At 41.7% G+C, this 19752-nt stretch overlaps 1 protein-coding gene across 2 annotated transcripts in view; it reads right to left on the bottom strand.

Annotated features, from left to right (window-relative positions):
- Positions 1-10241, bottom strand: part of HEATR6 (HEAT repeat containing 6) — a 32669-nt gene extending 22428 nt beyond the window's left edge. Inside the window, exons 1-7 of one of the 2 annotated variants that reach the window (XM_006048049.4) lie at positions 9991-10241; positions 7491-7598; positions 4861-5001; positions 4273-4388; positions 3324-3438; positions 1747-1848; positions 564-701 (exon numbers count right to left, since the gene is read on the bottom strand). In XM_006048049.4, coding sequence (XP_006048111.4) covers positions 564-701; positions 1747-1848; positions 3324-3438; positions 4273-4388; positions 4861-5001; positions 7491-7598; positions 9991-10209 — 939 coding nt within the window. In that variant the 5' untranslated portion in view covers positions 10210-10241. The remainder of the gene's footprint in view (positions 1-563; positions 702-1746; positions 1849-3323; positions 3439-4272; positions 4389-4860; positions 5002-7490; positions 7599-9990) is intronic. The other variant, XM_006048048.4, reaches the window with a different exon arrangement.
- Positions 10242-19752: the final 9511 nt, after the last annotated feature.

Here is a 19752-nt window from a genome sequence, read left to right as displayed (position 1 = left end):
TTCCTAAAACCAGAGTCAATGTTCCTGCCTAGCACAATGTCTGGGATATAATAGGTGCTCAGTAAATGATGAGTAAGTCAATGAGTGAAATAATTTCGAATTATAAGCATTTCTCAGGTAATATACTTTTAGGTGCAATACCTAGGCCGTGTATCTGTACGGTACTCCAACAGAAACATGAGGGAGATGGCAGCTGTCTGGAAAGACCGAGAAATCTGACAGTGGCAACAGAGGCCTATAATGTTTTGCAACCAGACTTTTAGAGAAAACGTCTGCTGAGCTGTGGTCCAGAGCATTTGAGGGGTGAGGATGACTGGCTATGGGTATAAAGTGAATGCCCATGTTTATAGCTGTTATACTGCCTGAACCACTTACAAGTATTAAGATGCTCTAACTGGTATTTTTAGCCATCTGATGAATTTAAACTTACTATGCTAAAAATCCTAAGCTGAAATAAAATTCAAGGTGAGCCTTGGCACAGCAGTGATGCAAATCATAGAAAACACACGGAGCAAGCAAGTAAAAACAGTCCATAGCTTAAATCTAAATAGACGTAAGTGTACCACAGCCGGGCGAGAAGTGCTAGACTCCGACTGCTGCGGCTGGATGGGCGGCCGTCCATCGTACTGAGGAAGCGGAGTGGGGTACAACACAGTGGGCATCTCTATGTTTAGTCCAGGGAGTCCGTGGAACATGGATTTCTAATAAAGATTAAGGAGACACACACACACAATGAATCATAAAACAAGGTTATTCACCATATTCTGAATCACACAGATGAACAAACTGATGTTTAAAAGCTTTACAAAGAAAACTAAAATGGGATAGAAAATAGATTCCCTGAAGGATTAGGGCTTAAAGAGGAGTTTAATCTCATCTAGTCCAGAGAGATCTGGTTTGGCTAGGTTTAACTTAAAATTTTATTTACTTATTACTTTTGCTTCTTAATTTAAAAAATTTATCCAATAAGTTTTACCTAATTATTTTATCTGTGATTTTTTAAAACTCATCTCTCATATCCATATCCAAATCTAGCTGTCTATGTATTTGGAAGCAGGGGTGATGGCACAGGAAAAAAAAATCAAAATTTTAGTCATAATAAAGCAAAGTTATCATACGTGGCTTTGATCTAAGACCACCACAAAGTTCTTACTATTTCCCAGTTGAATTGAAGACAGCTGGATCCTCAGAGAGGCTGACCTGACTTTCCCACTGACTGGCAGGCTCAGAAGCCAAAGGATGACAGCCTAATGATACATGTCTTTTTTTTTTTGGCAGCACCTCACGGCATGTGGAATCTTAGTTTCCCAGCCAGGAATGGAATTTGGGCCCCCTCCATTGGAAATGCGGAGTCTTAACTGCTCTACTGCCAGGGAAGTTCCCCTAATGATACACATCTTGACTGGCCTGCCTACTAGATGGGAGCTAAAGGCAAGGAGAATATCTGGTTCTTCTTCCAAGTCCAAACAGATTCAAGATAAACTAAAATAATCTCAGATCATACCTCATTAACTAGTCCTGATAAAATTTTAGAATTTTGATAAATCTACTAAAGCAAGATTTATTCTTTTCAGTTCTTAATTTTAAATATGTTTGAAAATGAACATTTTATTCTTCTCTCTTAAAATATGATATTCTAAAGCTAGCCTTGGAGTAAAGAGGTAAGGCAGTCCTTATGCCTGAGGTGTCAACAGGAAAGACACTAACCACAGTGAGGACTTGGGGTTTAAAGAGGCAATGCCTTACCTTCAACACAGCTAGAAGAGCTCCCAGTTCATCAGTCTGTGTCAGTTTCATCTTCCCACCATTTAGGAGAGACTGTATACCTTTTAAGGCATTTTGCAACAACTAGGGGGAGAAAAGAGAAAAAGTTAAAAAGTAAATGAAATTTGTTTGTCCAGGGATCAACTTTCTAGCACTTTGTAGGATGGAAAAGAAAAGACCTTTAGGCGATTAAAAAAAAAAACAAACTTTAGATGTGGGACGGGGAGAGAAAAGCAAAGATGAGGATCCAGAGAACAGAGCTGATGATCAACTACCAATTATTTTCTAGAAGAATAGAGTGCTTTTATTGAGTACGAGTGGTCTTTTTGTACATGTTCCTAAGCCAGCATATACTAATGGTGAGCAAGAAAAAAAAAAAAAGATGTTTAGTGGGAAGAATATGATAGGAATAAAAATGTGGCGGCAGAGATCAGAAACAGGAAATCTCTTTTATCATGTAGTAACCACAGGAGCTCTTTTATCTTATTTTTTTTTTACAGCAGCTTTTAAAAGCAAAGGAATGCATGCGAGAACAGGATTCTGGAGGGCAATTCTGATCAGCATTAACTTTTTGGCCAGTAATCTCATTTATAGGATTCTGTCCTTAAGAAAAACTCTTTACAGGGAGAGGATATGAACTGTAGCCTTGTTTAAAGTAGTAGATATGCTGAAAAAAACTTTCATTTCCATCAGTTATGACAATGATTATTTAAGAAGCTAAACCTCTGCTACATATGAAACTTAACAATAACAGCAAGCACTTTCCCAAGCATTTTAAATGCTTTTAGATCATATACACCTCATAAGACCTCTACAAGGTAGTTATAACCTCTGTCCCATTCCAGAGATGAAGAACACCTAGGCTCAAGATCTTGCCAAGGTCTCCCAGCCGTAGCAGTTGCAAAACATGAGGTACATCAAGAGGTACTAAAAAGATGTTCAAGATGTATTAACTTTAAAAAGGAGAGTTGCAAAACAGCACACTAAATATGGTCCCATTTAAAAATTTAAAATATGCTCATTTTTTAGAAATACAGAAAAAGAAAACCTGGGGGCATGGAGAACAAACTGCTCCCAGTAGTTTTATCTAGGCAGACTTTATATAAGAAATTTTCACCATCTTTGATCTATAATTTTTGAAAAGTGTTACTGAATTTAAATCACATTAATAAACTATCATCTTTGCATCAGATTTTTTTAAAAAGAAATAAAATACTGCAGATTTTGTTGAAATCCACCCCTTTCCCTTCCATCTAAAAGACAGTCACTAGTCTGAAACTGTACAGCTTTTAAAGTCAGGAGTGGAAAAGTAGTTTTAAGAACTCAGAATTGCAAAACAAAAAACAATGGCAAAACAAAACAAACAAAAACAATTTCTTGTGATTTAAATCTGAAAGATGATTTCAGTCTTTTTAGGTTATAATCATTCCCCTTATGCATGTATCTCTAGACAAAACTAATACAAGCAACCAAATTAAACTCTTAATAGCAGCTTTCATTCCACTGCTGCTTCTAGACACATCGGTAACCGTCATAAGATTAGAGGTAGTCTCACCCACCATGCAGAACGTGATGTCATCCATGTCAGATGATTTTGGAGACTGTAAAGTGGTCAAGAAAACTTGGAAGCAGATATTTTGGTAGGGCTCCTCCAAGTACGGCTGTCCGGGCACACTAAAACACATACAGAGAAAGCAACTCAAAATGCAGTTGCCTTTGAAATAGGGCTTGCAAAAGAATAACAGTACCATTGACTAATGGAATTGGGATATATCCTGAATCAAACTGTATCACAGAAGATTATGCACTTTGGTTAACTACTGCTGTGGATAGGCACAAGGCTGGAAGGAACAGGAAGAAGAAGGGTTTCCTCAGGGAAACGTTACAGAAGTTGGTAGGGAAACAAATATACAGAAAGAGAAATCTTTTTTATTCTGCTTTTCGGTCCTTAGAGGGAAATAATACAGATGTCCAGCTAGAATCACACCGTTGGACCTGCCTCCTCAACCACTGGACAATACGGCAATGTGGAAACAAGATATTACACATCTGTTCAAGCTTGGATTGCTCACTTTCTATTGCATAAATCCAGAACTGGACAGCTGGTATTGCTTCTATTTTCTTTAAATAAATTGGCCATGACAGATATATCTCACCAAAGCTTAAATTCGTATGAATATATCCTTCTAAAAGATTTAATACGGTTACAATTTATACCAACAGAAAAACAAAACCTCAACACACTGCACATATTATCACTTTCACCATATTTTAGAAATAAGGCCCTAGTCTATTTTTTCCTTTACTTCTTTATGAGCTTTCTTTACAAGCAATGTTAAAATTAAAAATAAACAACATAAGATGATCTTATTAGCAAAGAGCATGAGAAATACAACATAAGATTATTTTTCTAAGTTGGCTCTGGCTTCAGACAGATTGAACCACCTACAAAAGGCCCATGAGAGGCCCTATCTTATCACAGCTTGGGAAATGATTGAATCCACATACCTGAGACATAAGTTTGCCATACAATGCACTGCAGCTCTCCTAACTTCAGGGTCCGACTGAGCCAAGTCGCTCAACTTCATCAAAAGTCCACTCTTGCCAAGCAAGTCTGGAAGGTACTGAAACAAAATCACAGCCAATGTTGGCCGAAGGAAAGCTGCTAGGAAAATATTATTTTTTTAAACAGATTTCATTTTTTTTTTTTTCCAACTAAAGGAAATTTAAGTACCGAAAGACTAGTTGCTAGGTAAATCCTTCAGATAGGCATACAAAAATATGCCAAAAAACATCAGTAAGGATCAGTACTCTCAGCCAAGCCTGCTGCTGAAGCTCTCTCGTCTTGGCTTGGCCGAATAGATGAAAGGTAATGATAATAACGATTGATATGTACCAAGTCCCAAGCACTTTACAAGTGAGACTTCACCCCCAGAGGAACTATTTTACACATGAGGAAACAAGGCTCAGAGTGACTGAGTAAGGGTTACTCAAGGTTACACATTTAAGTAATGGCAGGAGAGAAATCTGAACACATGCCTGCGGGTTTAGAGCCTGTGTTCTCAACCTTCAAAGGAAAGACAGAACACAGTTTACCTTTTGACACTTGGAGCCATTGCAGTAAACCAGGGCTGCCAGAGCTTGGAGAATCTGCATGTGTGTCCAGGAACTGCACTGCTGAATAGCAGAAATAGTATATGCCAACAGAAAATCCAGGTTCTGCTCGTCAACAATCACCTATCAAGAGGGAAAAATAAATATGATCTAACTTTTAAAAAATACTCCTTTTCAGACATGAATGCTCACCTGAATCAAGCTGTGTGTGAGAGAGCACGTGTGTGTCCATATTTTTTTTTTTTTGTCAAAAAGATCAGCTTTAGAGACCTTGTAAGTCTGATCCAGAGAACCTTCTTCTTACCCCAGTGTCTGCTCCCTTCTTTCCCTTTAATCCTTCCACTCCAAATAGAACCTGGCAAAGTCCTTGTAACTTTTTCTTGAACTAACCAGACAGTGGCAGTTGTAAATACACAGATGTTAAGTCTGATCCACTGAAAAGACATTTTTTAAATTTTATTTTTTTAATGTTTACAATGTTGTATTGGTTTCAACTATGTTTCTTTATACCTGGTAAATGCTTGACAAACACACTGTGACTAAATATGCCTGCTAAATAGCTATTATGTCTCTGCTATGATGTGGGGAATATAACAGGAAGAAATGGCATATGCCTGTCCTTAAGGAGTTTATGATTTTATTGGATAAAGTACACTAATCCAAGTATCAATTCATGGACAACTAAAATAAACTGTCTTCAAATGCCAGAAACTTGTTCAGGGCTGTGGGTGCCATGTGTCATCAGGAACTTTCCTAACTGTGAGTGTTAAAAAGGTGATATAGCTAAGAATGTAGGCTTTCCAGGTGCTGCTGCTGCTGGTGCTGCTAAGTCACTTCAGTCCTGTCCGACTCTGTGCGACCCCATTGACGGCAGCCCACCAGGCTCCTCCGTCCCTGGGATTCTCCAGGCAAGAACAGGTGGTGCTAGTGGTAAAGAAACCAACTGCCAATGCAGGAGATACAAGAGACGCAGGTTCGATCCCTGGGTTGGGAGGATCCCCTGGACAAGGAACTGGCAAGCTGCTCCAGAATTCTTGCCTCGAGAATCCCACGGACAGAGGAGCCTGGTAGGCTATAATCCATAGGGTCACAGTCCATAGAGTTGGACATGACTGAAGCGGCTTATTAGCACACATAGCTAAGGATAGCCAACGTTCAGACACCACCACATTAGTCTGAAAAATTCTGAACTCTAAAACCGTCTTATTTCATTTAGGAGGTCACAAGTAGCAGACACAGTTGGCCACCTGCAGCATTCATCTCCTCTTTCCTTGCTGGCAGAGGACTGATCTTATTTGGATGTCCACCTTTCCCACATGAGACCTGAAGGTAAATCCCAATTCTGCTAAGACAGTGGTTTTCCATCAGTGGCGATTCTGTCCCCCAGGGAACGCCTGGTGCTGTCTGTAGACACTTTTGACTGTCACAGCTGGAGGAATGCTACTGGCATCTGCTGCGTAGAGGCCAGGATGCTGCTAAACATCTTCCAATGCACACGACAACCCCTCATAACACAGATTTATCCAATCCAAAATATCAACAGTGCTGAAGATGAGAAACCCTGACAAAAGGGCTGAGCTGCATACTGTTAATCATTTAGGGAGCAGAAGTCCTCCAGGTGATTCTAATGAGCAGTCGAGGTTGAAATCCCCGGTTTAAGCCATTCACGGTAATTCCATTCCCTGATTAGACTGCTACAGAGGGGTCCTAATACCACCTAGGTCTCTCCAGCCTGGTATCAGGGAAAATCTGCTGGAGAGTCTGGGGGGTAAGCTTGCTCATTCTTAAATAAAAGAGAAAGAAAATAAATAGTCCTTTTGCTTGCGCTGGGTGTTATTTACTTATTTTCCATGGGATTCCTGGATTTTAGGCATCTTATGAGTGTGAGAGATGTTAGCTCAGGACAACCCATCCACTTAGCATGGCAGAATGGAAAGATGCCAGAAAGCTTCTTAATTATTAAATGCCCTTAAAGCCGCATTCTTTGGAGCATGTGATGTAAGATAATTAAAAAAAAAATTATTTAGCTATTCTGGGTTGTCTCTTCTGTTTCTTGCAACCAGAAGCACCTCAGATTACTTAGTTGGTAAGTTTTGTGCTAACTACATTCAAATACTCATGTAGTAGTTTACAGTAAGAGCCTCAATTTTTGAACTGTTCCTAAAAAAGATATCAGGGATCTTTTTATCTAGGGCCCCACCCCCGCTAAGCAACTTCTTAGGTTAGATGACAAAAACGGTAGCTTTGGGAGAGGGAAAAAAAATATTGACAGGAAAGAGGTTGGGGATATTTCAACTTATTCTTAGATATACGTTTAGTCAAATATTAATACATCTTTCCTGAAAAATTCTAAGGTCTGGGGGCTTGAATGATATTGGCTTCCTGAAACAAACAGACAGGAATCCCTCTGATGGACAAATTGGCAGAATACTTTCTTTTTTTGGTCAGTTATATTTGTTTTGATATAATTCTTAGTAAGGCAATTGTTTCTCATATTTGCAAAGCTTTTGAAAAGACCAGCCTATCATTTCTAACACAGATGTAGTATCTCAAAGATAGTTACTTATTCTCAAAAGTCATGATCTGAACTCTAAAGTTACCTACAGGATTACCTGTAACGTGTTAAGTAAATGGTGGATAAGCTGAGACAGTTTGCTGACAAGATGATTCTGATTAAGAGGCACGAGTCGGCACGCTTGGACAAGAAGAGTACTGACATCCTACAAAAAACAAACAAACAAAAAGAATGAAAAGGTGCTACACCTATTAGTCAAGGGAAGACCCGCCCCCAACAGCCAAATGAGAAACTAAAAGTGAACATTCACACTCAAAATGAGTTAAGATGAAAGCATAAACACAGCATGTGCTAAAAAAGGAGGAAAAGAATCAATGATTTTTATATGGCCAAGGACTCCAGAGTCTCTACATATGTAGAGACAGTACAAATAAACAACCTAGGAAAGGATTCTAGAATATAATAGCACACACCAAAATTAAAAATACCAAAGGTAAGCAAACCGAATTTGCAATGCCACTGGGAAAATCAGAAATCACACTTGCATAAATTTAATGCAGTTAGAAAATCTTTTTTTTTTTTAAAGGAAACTATCTGGAAATCACACCTTTCTTTCATCTCTTAATGTTTATTGAACTAAAAGGCTCTGAGCACCTGCTTTGTGCCAGGTCTTTGGGCTCCAAATGTGAACATATTCCTGAACCTCAAAGAGCTCACAATCTAGCGAGGGAGACAGAAATAGTGCTCACAAATAATTAAAGTGAATTGGGTGCTGAAAGAATTAACTGCAAATTCTATGGGGAAACAGTAATTAGGGAAGTCCTGTAGAGACAATTTTTAAACAGAACCTAGAATGATCTGAAGGATGAGTACAACTGCCAGTCAAGGTTGTAGACATCAAGGTCATGGACAATGCAAGCAAAGGGAATGGAGTGGGCAGGTCTGGAACAAACACCAGTACCTGCCTGAAGAACGGCAAGTTTCAAATGACTGCACACAACGCACAAAAGCAAGAGTGACAGAAGACTGGAAAGGCACAAATTATACAAATAAAGCAAAAGTCTCCAACTCCTCCCTTAATTCCACTCCGCTCCCTGGTGACACAAACTATTACTGCATTGTAAACTCTCCCATACATTGTTTTGAACTTTTTGCATCTATAAACGTATATTTATTTTCAAGCCCTCCGCACCCTATAGTGGTCTCATACTGTAACTTTGTTTTGGCCAGTTACCAATATGCACTGAAGATCTTCCCAGGTCAGAGTTTTACTTTTCTAATGAGAGTCCTTTCCCACTAAAGAAAAGACCACTCCCACAGGAGAGCAAATATTGGTGTGCAGAAGGGCTGCAGACAGTTACAGGAGACTGGTGAACAGTCCAGGAGAGTCATCTTGCCTAAGGCATTCGCAATGCAAATAGACATGAAGGGATGGAACTGAGAAACCTTTCCTAGATAGATTCTGAAGAATCCAAATTGGAAGGATCTGGAAGGAAGGGTGAAGAACCAGTGTCTGCACCTGTGTCCTATGTGACTGGGCGCACTCTATATGTTTGTATGTGTTGGGGCATGTGACAGATTGGGGATGGAGTGGGTGTACGGAGATAATGAACCAATTTTTGAGAACTGTCAAGTCTGAGATGCCTGTGAGCTCCAGAAGACAGCTTATGACTGGGTTTACAGAATTTAGTAAGTAAGTAATATCCAAGGACTGATACAAAAAGTACTTCTAAACAGGCAGAGAGGGTGGAACTAGCATGGAGGAACTTCTAGAAAATGGCCAAAACTCATAGTTCTCATTCTAGTTCTGCCTTTTGCCAGCAATATTAGAGTGGACCCTTGTAAGCGTCCTTATGTTTATCAGTAAAATAGACCTAATAATATCAGGGTGAAAGAGGAGAGTGAAAAAGTAGGCTTAAAACTCAACATTCAGAAAACGAAGATCATGGCATCTGGTCCCATCACTTCATGGCAAATAGATGGGGAAACAGTGTCAGACTTTATTTTTTTGGGCTCCAAAATCACTGCAGATGGTGACTGCAGCCGTGAAATTAAAAGACGCTTACTCCTTGGAAGGAAAGTTATGATGAACCTAGACAGCATATTAAAAAGCAGAGACATTACTTTGCCAACAAAGGTCCGTCTAGTCAAGGCTATGGTTTTTCCAGTGGTCATGTATGGATGTGAGAGTTGGACTGTGAAGAAAAGAAAAGAAAGCTAAGCACCGAAGAATTGATGCTTTTGAACTGTGGTCGGACACGACTGAGCGACTGAATTGAATAACATCCAAGGTTCCAGTGAAGAACGTGGTAGTGGGGAATTTTATACACACAGAGTTCTGGACGCGGGGAGCGGAGGGACGGGAAAGCTGCACCAGAGATGACACCTGCGATGTTATCAGAGCACAAGTCGGCAAGCTAGAATTTTAAAGAAGCGACTTTACCAGGCACCGCAGTGTCGTCCAGAAAGAGGAGGCTAGAGACTGCACCACGGTCGGAGGGAGCAAACAAGCCTGCGACTAAACACCGTGAAGCAAGGGTGGGAAAAGACCACAGGCCGAGCTCCCTGAAGGGCGGGGCCCAGGCCAGCGGGCCTACCTCAGGGGCCACGCCGCAGCCCTCGCTGTAGGTCTCGGAGATGAGCTGGTCGAAGAGCAGGTGGATCTCCGTGCGGCCGGAACTGCTGTCATCCGGGCGAAGGGCGCAGAGCCTGGCCGACAAACAGCGAAACCCACGCCCCTGCTCGAAGGGTGGCTCCCCCGGCGTCTCTGGCGGCGGCCCGCCTGGCAGGGAACCCGCGACTTGCGCCGCCGCCATCTTTCCTACATAGGACAACAGACAAACACTTCCGGGGCAGCCCCCCGCCTCCACGCGCCAGTTCCGGAAATGCCTGTTTCGGATCGGAACCTGAGGTGGGAGGGGTTCTGAGACTATAGGCTCCTTCTTTGAACTGCTACTACCAAGTCGCTTCAGTCGTGTTCGACTCTGTGCGACCCCAGAGACGGCAGCGCACCAGGCTTCCCCATCCCTGGGATTCTCCAGGCAAGAACACTGGAGTGGGTTGCCATTTCCTTCTCCAGTGCGTGAAAGTGAAGTCGCTCAGTCGTGTCCAACTCTTAGCAACCCCATGGACTGCAGCCCACCAGGCTCCTCCGCCTATGGGATTTTCCAGGCAAGAGTCCTGGAGTGGACTGCCATTGCCTTCTCCTCTTCTTTGGACTAGTACCTTGTGAAAACGTATCAGAAATTCTCTGGGAGACTGTTTCGGCGCCCGGCTCTCCTTGAACCCTGACTAAAAAGCGAGGACTGTTATTTGTGTCCCTACCCCCCGGAGGGTTTGTTATTGGGTGGGGCTGACATTCCCGTTCCTCTTTCCACTCTTACTCCTTGGAAGAAAAGTTATGACCAACCCAGGCAGCATATTGAAAAGCAGAGACATTACTTTGCCAACAAAGGCCCGTCTTGTCAAGACTGTGTTTTTTCCAGTGGTCACGTATGGATGTGAGAGTTGGACTGTGAAGAAAGCTGAGCGCCGAAGAATTGATGCTTTTGAACTGTGGCGTTGGAGAAGACTCTTGCGAGTCCCTTGGACTGCAAGGCGATCCAACCAGTCCATTCTAAAGGAGATCAGTCCTGGGTGTTCTTTGGAAGGAATGATGCTGAAGCTGAAACTCCAGTACTTCGGCCACCTCATGCAAAGAGTTGACTCATTGGAAAAGACTCTGATGCTGGGAGGGATTGGGGGCAGGAGGAAGAGGGGACGACAGAGGATGGGATGGCTGGATGGCATCACCGACTCGATGGATGTGAGTTTGAGTGAACTCCAGGAGATGGTGATGGACAGGGAGGCCTGGCGTGCTGCGATTCATGGGGTCTCAAAGAGTTGGACACGACTGAGACTGAGCGACTGAACTGAAGTGAACTGACATTCCCCTGGCGTTTCAGATTCGGCCTAGGATTGCAGAGGGGCCGCTGTGGATAGGAGTGGCGGAAACTGCTAGTTCGACATTCTTCTCTTCTTACATCGTGTTGGAGCCCCTAATTTTTTTTCTCCAGACACAAAACCACCCTGAATTAAGACTGTGTTCCCCAGTCTTCTTTGCAGCTGACCGTGAATCTTGTAGACCTTAAAGCAGCCTCACCACACAAAAGTAATTTGGGAGTTCAAACTGAACCATGTAAAATGTAACTTGCCTAAGGATGACCTGGTTGAAATTGGACGCCCCAAGATTTTCTGAAACGTTGAAAAGAAGAAAATAGCCATTTAAAAAGAGGCAAACAAAATAAACATTTTAAAGCGGTGAACAGTTTTCAAGTCACCGGACAGGTGAAGGCTTGAAATTTGTATTTGGGCAGACTGGGAAAACCAACTCGAGGGATTTGAGTTATGCAAATATAAAACAAATTATCACCCATGATTCAGAGAAACCCTCGAAGTCGGCTAAATATGCATGTTTTAATAAAACACCTATGTTTAGCAATGAAAACAGGGGCTATGTTTTAGGAGAGGTAGTTGTGGGACTTCCCTGGTGGCCCAGTGGCTAAGACTCCATACTCCTAGTGCTTGGAGCCTGGGTTCGACTCCATACTCCTAATGCTTGGACCCTGGGTTCGATTCCTCATCAGGGAACTAGATACCCACATGTTGAAACTAAAATTTCCACATGCCACAACTGCAGAAAATCCTACATTTCCCTAAGAAGACTGAAGATCCCAAGTGCTGTAACTAAGACCTGGCACAGCCAAAGGAATAAATATATATTTTTTAAAAGCTAGTTCTCTGAAGACTGGGTTTATTGGGGGAGAAATACTTATTTTACATTTGAATTTGGATTTCATTATGCTTGTCTATTACTGTTTATTCTTGGGGTGTGTGTATACTTATGTATGTGTGTGATAATATGTATCATACATACATATTATGTATGATATTCAAACATCTGCTCAGACATCAGGAGCTGAGAACTAGTCACTGATGTTTTAGTCTGAATTCTAAAGCAGAGCCTCAAGTGAGGTTGGTATGTGAGTGATTTACTCAGGCATGAACAGGAAAGGAGAATCTATATGTGCTACCAAGTTGATTAGTGCAAGGGGTGAATGATTGCTGAATCTTTGGGATGTTATGAAAAGCTTTATAGAATGCTCTCAGAAACCCTGACCTGAGGAATGGAAGTGGGGAGCTTATGTCTGCCATCCTTTGGCCTCTATTGTCAAGTGTTTCCCCACTAAACATTAGTTCTGCAGAGCTTCTGGGTTGAGCATACATCTGTGTATGGCAGTTCCTGCAGGAGTCTGCCTTTGCATAGACAAGTCTTGAGGCAAAAGTGAGAGGTGTGAGCCAGTAGGGTCAGAAGTCTGACAATTTAGCTTGTGCTGAGCTAGTAGATGCAACAGATAAGCTGGTTGCAATCCCTGGGTTGGGAAGATCCCCTGGAGAAGGGCATGGCAACCTGCTCTGGTGTTCTTTCCTGGAGAATCCCCATGGACAGAGGAGTCTGGCAGGCTACAGTCCATGCGGTTGCAAAGAGTCAGACATGACTGAGCGACTAAGCACAGCACATAGCAACAATCAGGATAAGATTGAAAGGCCGAGAATATTTGAAGCAGTGCATAAGAGATGTCCAACACACTGGGCTAGAAGGAGGTGAGGCCTGGGCATCACCATAGTGAAGGTGGAGTGAAAGAAACTGTGGAAGGAACCGAGGTTTGATGTGGCTCATGTTAGGTTGACACGTGGATGACCCACAATTCGTGTTATTCAAGACTGAACAACTCAAATATTGTAAACCATACCAGTCTGTTGATTTCTGATGGAACATATCCTTGTGGATGGCACTGTGCTTTCGCAAAGGAAATGAACATTCCTACTCCATGGTGATTACCAACTGAAGGAAACATATCAAACTCTCAGGGAGGGCTTTGAAACCCCCTGGAATTGGCTTGTATTTAGACAGTAACCTCCAAACTATGGTGCTCACAGCTTGACAAAAGCGCTCCCAAGAAAATCTCACACATCCTCACCTGTCCTCATCCTCAATATTTTTATAATCTTACAGTGACTGTGAGCCTTTAATGGGTGCTAAGTTCACAGACATTTCCTTATATAAATTCTGCATAAAGTGATCGGGAGCCTTATTCTGGAATTTAGCCTTTTTTTTTAAGATTTTTTTTTTTTTGATGCAGACCTTTTTTTTTAAGCATTTAAAAAAATATTTCTTTTTAGTTTTGGCTGCACTGAGTCTTCACTGCTGCATCCATGCTCTCTAGTTGTGGTGAGCAGTGGCTACTCTGTCGTCGTGCACAGGCTTCTCATTGCAGTGGCTTCTCTTGTTGCAGAGCACAGACTGTAGAGTGCAGGCTCAGTAATTGTGGCACATGGGCTTACTTGCTCTGAGGCATGTGGAATCTTCCCGGACTGGGAATCGAACTCATGTTCCCTGTAGTGGCAGGCAGATTCTTTACAACTAGACCACCAGGGGAATCCTGATGTGGACCATTTTTTAAAGTCTTTATTGACTTTGTTACAATATTGCTTCTGTTTTATATATATACATTTTTTTTGACTCAGAGGCATGTTGGATCGTAGCTCCCCGACCAGGGATAGAATCTGCACCCTGCATTGGAAGGTAAAGTTTTAACCACTGAACTGCCAAGGAAGTCCATCACTTGTTTCACATTTTGGAACCCTGTTAAAACTTCATTTTTATCACCTCATTAGGATCTGGATCATTCTAATGGAAGTAGGCTTTATTTTATCCCCTTCCCCCATTTCTAATTCACATCCTTACTTCCTTCAGAATGTTGACCATAATGTGTAGTTATCTTCTTTATTTACTTGTTTATTACCTGTTTCTTCTTCTAGAATGTAAGCTTTATGAAAGCACAGATACCATCTGCCTGGTTCACTACTGTATCCTCATTGCTTGCATGGTACCTGGGATGTAACAGGCAACCCACAATACCTGTTGACAGAATGAATGCATACACTATTATTTATTCAGAGCCTCTATTTGCCATTTGTTGGTTAATGTGAAAATCAAATGTTCTGTATACTGTAAAGTCCTATAAACCTTAGGATTCAAATGAAGTGGATATTATTATTTCTCCCTTCTATAGCTAAAGAAACTTTAAGTGGTTTGAAAGAAAATTTAAATGGTTTGTCAGGGGCTACGAAGGTAGTAAATAAGTCAACATCAGTCTACAAACAACCTGGGCCAGTTGAATCTTTTTTTTTCATATTTACTTTAATTTATTTATTGATGTGGCTGTGCTGGGTCAGTTGTAACACATGAGATCTTCTGTCTTTATTGTGGCGTGAGGGGTCTCATTCCCTGACCAGGACTGAACCCAGGCCCTCTGCATTGGGAGCATAGAGTCTTAGCCACTGGATAGCCAGGAATGTCCCAGAACCAGTTGAATCTTAACTCTGTGACTGTGAAAAACATGGATATGAAATTTTAAGTCGATTTTAACCTCCCACATTTTGTAATGGGGAAAACAGGAGGTGGGGGTGCTAGTTTTTAATATTGAGATACACTAGTAGAGGCCAGGAAGGAGAATTAGCCTTGGATTCTGTTCTAGAGTCTTAAAAAATTAGGACTAAGAGTCATCAGCTCATCAATTTGATAACAATAACAATCATTTAGTTAACATTTATTGGATGTTTCCCATGTGTCAGGCAGTATTCAATGCACTTTACATGAACTCACTGCTTTTATCCTTGCAGCTCTATGACGAATATACTGTTATATAGTGGAGGAAACTGAAGTACAGAAAGGTTAGGACATATGCTAAAGGTCACACAGTTGTATGGTGGGCCTAGGTTTGAAATTTCAAGTTGGATCTCCTAACCACTATGCCATAATGTATAGGACTTAAAGTTTGACGTGGAAATATACTTAAAGCCCTGACACTTGTCTGTTAGATGACTTTGAGCAAATTGATTTCTTCAGACTTCAGTGTCCTTATATGTAAAGTGGTAGTGATAATAAGCATAGTCACAAGGTTGTTGTAGGATAAATTAGATGATACTTGTGGGGTATATAACACAGTCCTTGTTGAATAGGAAGTGCTCAACAAATGTCATCTATTCCCCATTGCCTCATTTTCTTCCTTATCATCCCTCACCAAACAAATCAAGTACTGTGGGTACTTTTAATGATGATGATTTATTAAAAGAAACAATTATTTTCTCTTCCCAACCTCATCCTTTGTCCACTCCATCCATAGGTCCCTGTCTTCATCTGTCTTCCTGGGCAAGGACCTTCGAATAGTCACATCTTTGCAAATAGGAACTCTAGGAAGGAATGAACAATTGCTAGAGAAAGGGGACCCTTAGGGTAAGTCTTCATCCTGTGAAATGTATAAAATAATTATGCATGAGACCTGCTGTTTGGGGACCTGGATCCACAGAATACAATTGAGAGACAAGATTTTCCAGTTCTGGGACTCAATAAGAATCTGCCAGGAACCAACAAAGCCATAAATGCCCTAGGGATTGTGGGTGGATAAGGCAAATAATGCATTCTGAACACAAGCAGGTTATTTAAAAGTATGTGTTGATTCAGTTGTGTTTAACACAATTTGTAATCAAAACTGAATCCTGGTAGCTTTTTTATTTTTCATTGTTTTCAATCGATAGCTACTGACAGTAAAGGATTTATCATGTGAAGCCTCTGAAATATTTTTATAGGAAAGGGGCTCTTATTATTTACTATGGCAATGTCATCCAAGGCTTAAAATAAGCATACTCCTTGGTCATCAATTGTACACCTTAGAATTTATTCCAAATAAATTAATAACGGTGTGTACACTAATCAGTATTCACTACAGCCATATTAATGATATTAAAAATAAGAAATATGTTAAACGTGTCTTATGGAGCTTGCTAAGTATATGACCATACATGGTGGACACACACGTGAGCACACATGAAGGGCATTAGAGATGATGGGATAGAAACATCAGTGTTGATATTAAAAGTTGTTTACTAGCTATTTCTTCTTTTTTTAAAAACGGCTGTAGCGTACCACATGCGGGATCTTAATTCCCCAACCAGGGATCGAACCTGTGTCCTCTGCATTGGAACCATGGAATCTTAACCACTGGACTGCCAGGGAATTTTCTCGCTAGCTATCTCTAAGTGAAATAATCAAGAAATCAAAATAGGTACACGATTATCTTGTTTTCACATAGATATTATACACATGCGTGTTATGTGTTTAAAATATGCACCAAAGTGTTAAGCAAACATCATTTGGGGGTGGGTGATTTTTATCTTTTTTTTTTTTCCTCTCAAATGAATAGTCTGATTTTTCTCTAGGATATATCAGGTAATGAAATTATTTTAAATGAAATTATTTGGAAACCACCATCCTGGGATAGGTGCTTCTTTTTCTTGGGAAGGATGGGTGAAGAGGGAGAGGTCATAAGAGATAGGCTTCTGTCTCATCTACTTCTGGGAAGTTCTACTAGGGCCAAGTGTACTGCCTGCCTGGCTTCAACATGGAATGAGGAAGCAGGGAAGGACCTGACGTTTTTACCTTAGTTCGAAACACAGACGTGGCCACAGCCATTGCTGACACAGCGCTCTTCTGGCCCACAGTCCCAGTCGCCATTGCAGAGTTCAACACAGGTGCCTGAATTAGAACAGACCGGCTGAAAACTGCCCTGCTCCAGACACAGGTGTTAGGGAGGCCAGCCCATGATTAAGCAGCCATTTCCCCCTTCTTCGAGTTCAATACATAATATAATTTATGAACGATTAATCACAGAATAGTACTCATCAACGTCTTATGTATTTCAATGAAAAGCAAGGCATTCACACAATCTCAACAAAGCAAGGTCTACTTTAAAGAACAGAATAATTAGTTACTCCTGGCACATACCCAGAGAAAAAGTGAAAAAAAGTGAAATCTCTCAGTTGTGTCTGACTCTTTGCGACCTCATGGCCTGTAGCCTACCAGGCTCCTCTGTCCATGGGATTTTCCAGGCAAGGGTACTGGAGTGGGTGGCCATTTCCTTCTCCAACCCAGAGAAAACCGTGATTCAAAAAGATACATACACCCCAGTGTTCATTGCCACACTGTTTACAATAGCCAGGACATGGAAGCAACCTCAATGTCCATCAACAGAGGAATGAGTAAAGAAGCTATGGCACATATATACAGTGGAATATTACTCAGCAATAAAAAAGAATAAAATAATGCCATTTGCAGCAACATGGATGGACTGAGAGATTGTCATACTGAGTGAAGTAAGTCAGACCCAGAAAGACAAATATCATATGAAATCGCTTATATGTGGAATCTTAAAAAAACAAGGGTACCAATGAACTCATTTACAAAACAGAAGTATAGTCATGGATGTAGAAAACAAACTTATGGTTACCAGAGGATAAAGGGGGAAGGGATAAATTGGGAGATTGGGATTCGCATATACACACGGCTGTGTATAAAATAGATAATAACTCTACTCAATACTCTGTAATGGCCTATATGGGAAAAGAATCTTAAAAAAAAGAGTGTATATATGTACATGCATAATTAATTCACTTTGTTGTACACTTGAAATTAATACAACATTGTAAATCAATTACACTCAAAAATTTTTTTGAAAAGGAGGATAATTGTATCTGTGGAGGGGAAGTGCAGAGAAGCCCACTTCAATGCCCTCTCTTCTCTCAGCAAGGAAAGGGGCAGAGAAGGGAAGACTTAGCTGAATGTCATCAAGTGTGCCTTGCAGTCACTCTGTGCAATGAGTCTGACTGGCCCCTTTTTACAGGCATGGCAGCTGGGGTGCACTGAGGTGACTTTCCCACTAGTCAGTACAGAAGCCGGATCCAACCCAGACTCTCGGGCCCCTAGGCCAACCTCCCTCTGCCATCCCAGAGGGTGAAACTGACCCTGCCATGAAGAGTCCATCTCCAGATTTCAAGGAGTCACTCCTGACCCAAGTGGAGGCTCTGCACACTCCCAGAGCCTCAAGGTTAGTCTTTGAGGACCAACGAAATAGGTCCAGGGAGCTGGTTAAGACCCTGCAAGGGTTTCTTACAAAATGCGTGCAGAGCTGTGGATGAATGTGTGCCATGCTTGGGTGGGTGACTCAGCTGTGATCAGGAGATTCTCTACCTAATTCTGTCTCTGAACCTCTCTGGGCCTTTGTTTTCTCAAAGGTAAAATGAAGTCCTTGGATCCAGGAGGGCTGGATGAAGTTCACTCTCCAGTGTCAGCTCCAGTCAATGGAGGTGACTGTTCTCATGCTGTGTGGATAAGACTGGATCGCCTTGTTCAGGCTCAAAGAGAAAGAGTGCTATAATTGATTAGCAATGTCTGATGATGTAAGATGGGAGCCTGGTGGGATGTCTACAATGTACTTGCTGACCTCAAAGAAAATCAGTACAGTCCCTCCATGCTTTTATTAGCTGTTGTTGATTTATGGTGAGAGAATGGGAGAATTCTTGTCTCCACTCACAGCAGTTTGGTCATTCATTAATACCTGTTGATTTCTTACTATGTAAAAAGCAGAGGTTAAGTTATACAGGAAGTATGGATATGTGGACTGGATTGGTCTGTTTAGTTGCTAAGTCATGTCCGACTCTTTGCAACCTCACGGACTGTAGCCTGCTAGGCTCCTCTGTCCATGGGGATTTCCCAGGCAGGAATACGGGAGTGGGTTGCCATTTCCTTCTCCAGGGATCTTCTCAACCCAGGGATCAAATACGAGTCTCCTGCATTGGCAGGCAGATTCTTTACCACTGAGCCACCTGCGAAGCCCTTGGAGATGTAAGATTAGGTTATTACTCTCCAGCAGCTTAGAGCCTCACAGTGGAGATAAAGTGTATGTTTAAAGTACTAAAAGCAAAGCAGTATGTGACACACGTCCTGAGAGACGTTTATCTAAAGGACTAAAGGAGCTCGCAAAAGACAGGACATCACTTCCAGCGAATCAGGAAAGGTAAGTCTTGAAGTATGGGAATCTTTTAAAGGCAGAATTGAGAGGGAGGGTGGAGAAGAGAAAAGAATTACTAGCAAAAATTCATAAGGGGAAAATGCAACAGGGCGGGACTAGGAAAAGGTGCATGACGCACCCAGGACACAACATTTAAGGAGGCCCTTGAACAACTCTGAGAGTGAGCGCCTCCTTCAATTGTGCACCCTAGGTGCCTCATCTTCCCACTATTCACCCTGAAATACAAGGAATACAGGAAGAGTAGCAAACGGAAGGCTGGATAAGTAATAGGGAATAGTTGGAAGTCAAGGCAGACAGGTTTGCAGCGCCTCCCTTCCCCACCATTCAGTCATGTCTGACTCTTTGCAACCCCATGGACTGTAGCCCGCCAGGCTCCTCTGTCCATGGGAT

The sequence above is a fragment of the Bubalus bubalis genome, chromosome 3 (genome assembly GCF_019923935.1).
Source record: "Bubalus bubalis isolate 160015118507 breed Murrah chromosome 3, NDDB_SH_1, whole genome shotgun sequence".
Lineage (NCBI taxonomy): Eukaryota > Metazoa > Chordata > Mammalia > Artiodactyla > Bovidae > Bubalus > Bubalus bubalis.
Note: the sequence above shows the minus strand (reverse complement) of the source record. Positions and strands in the feature narration are given on the sequence as shown.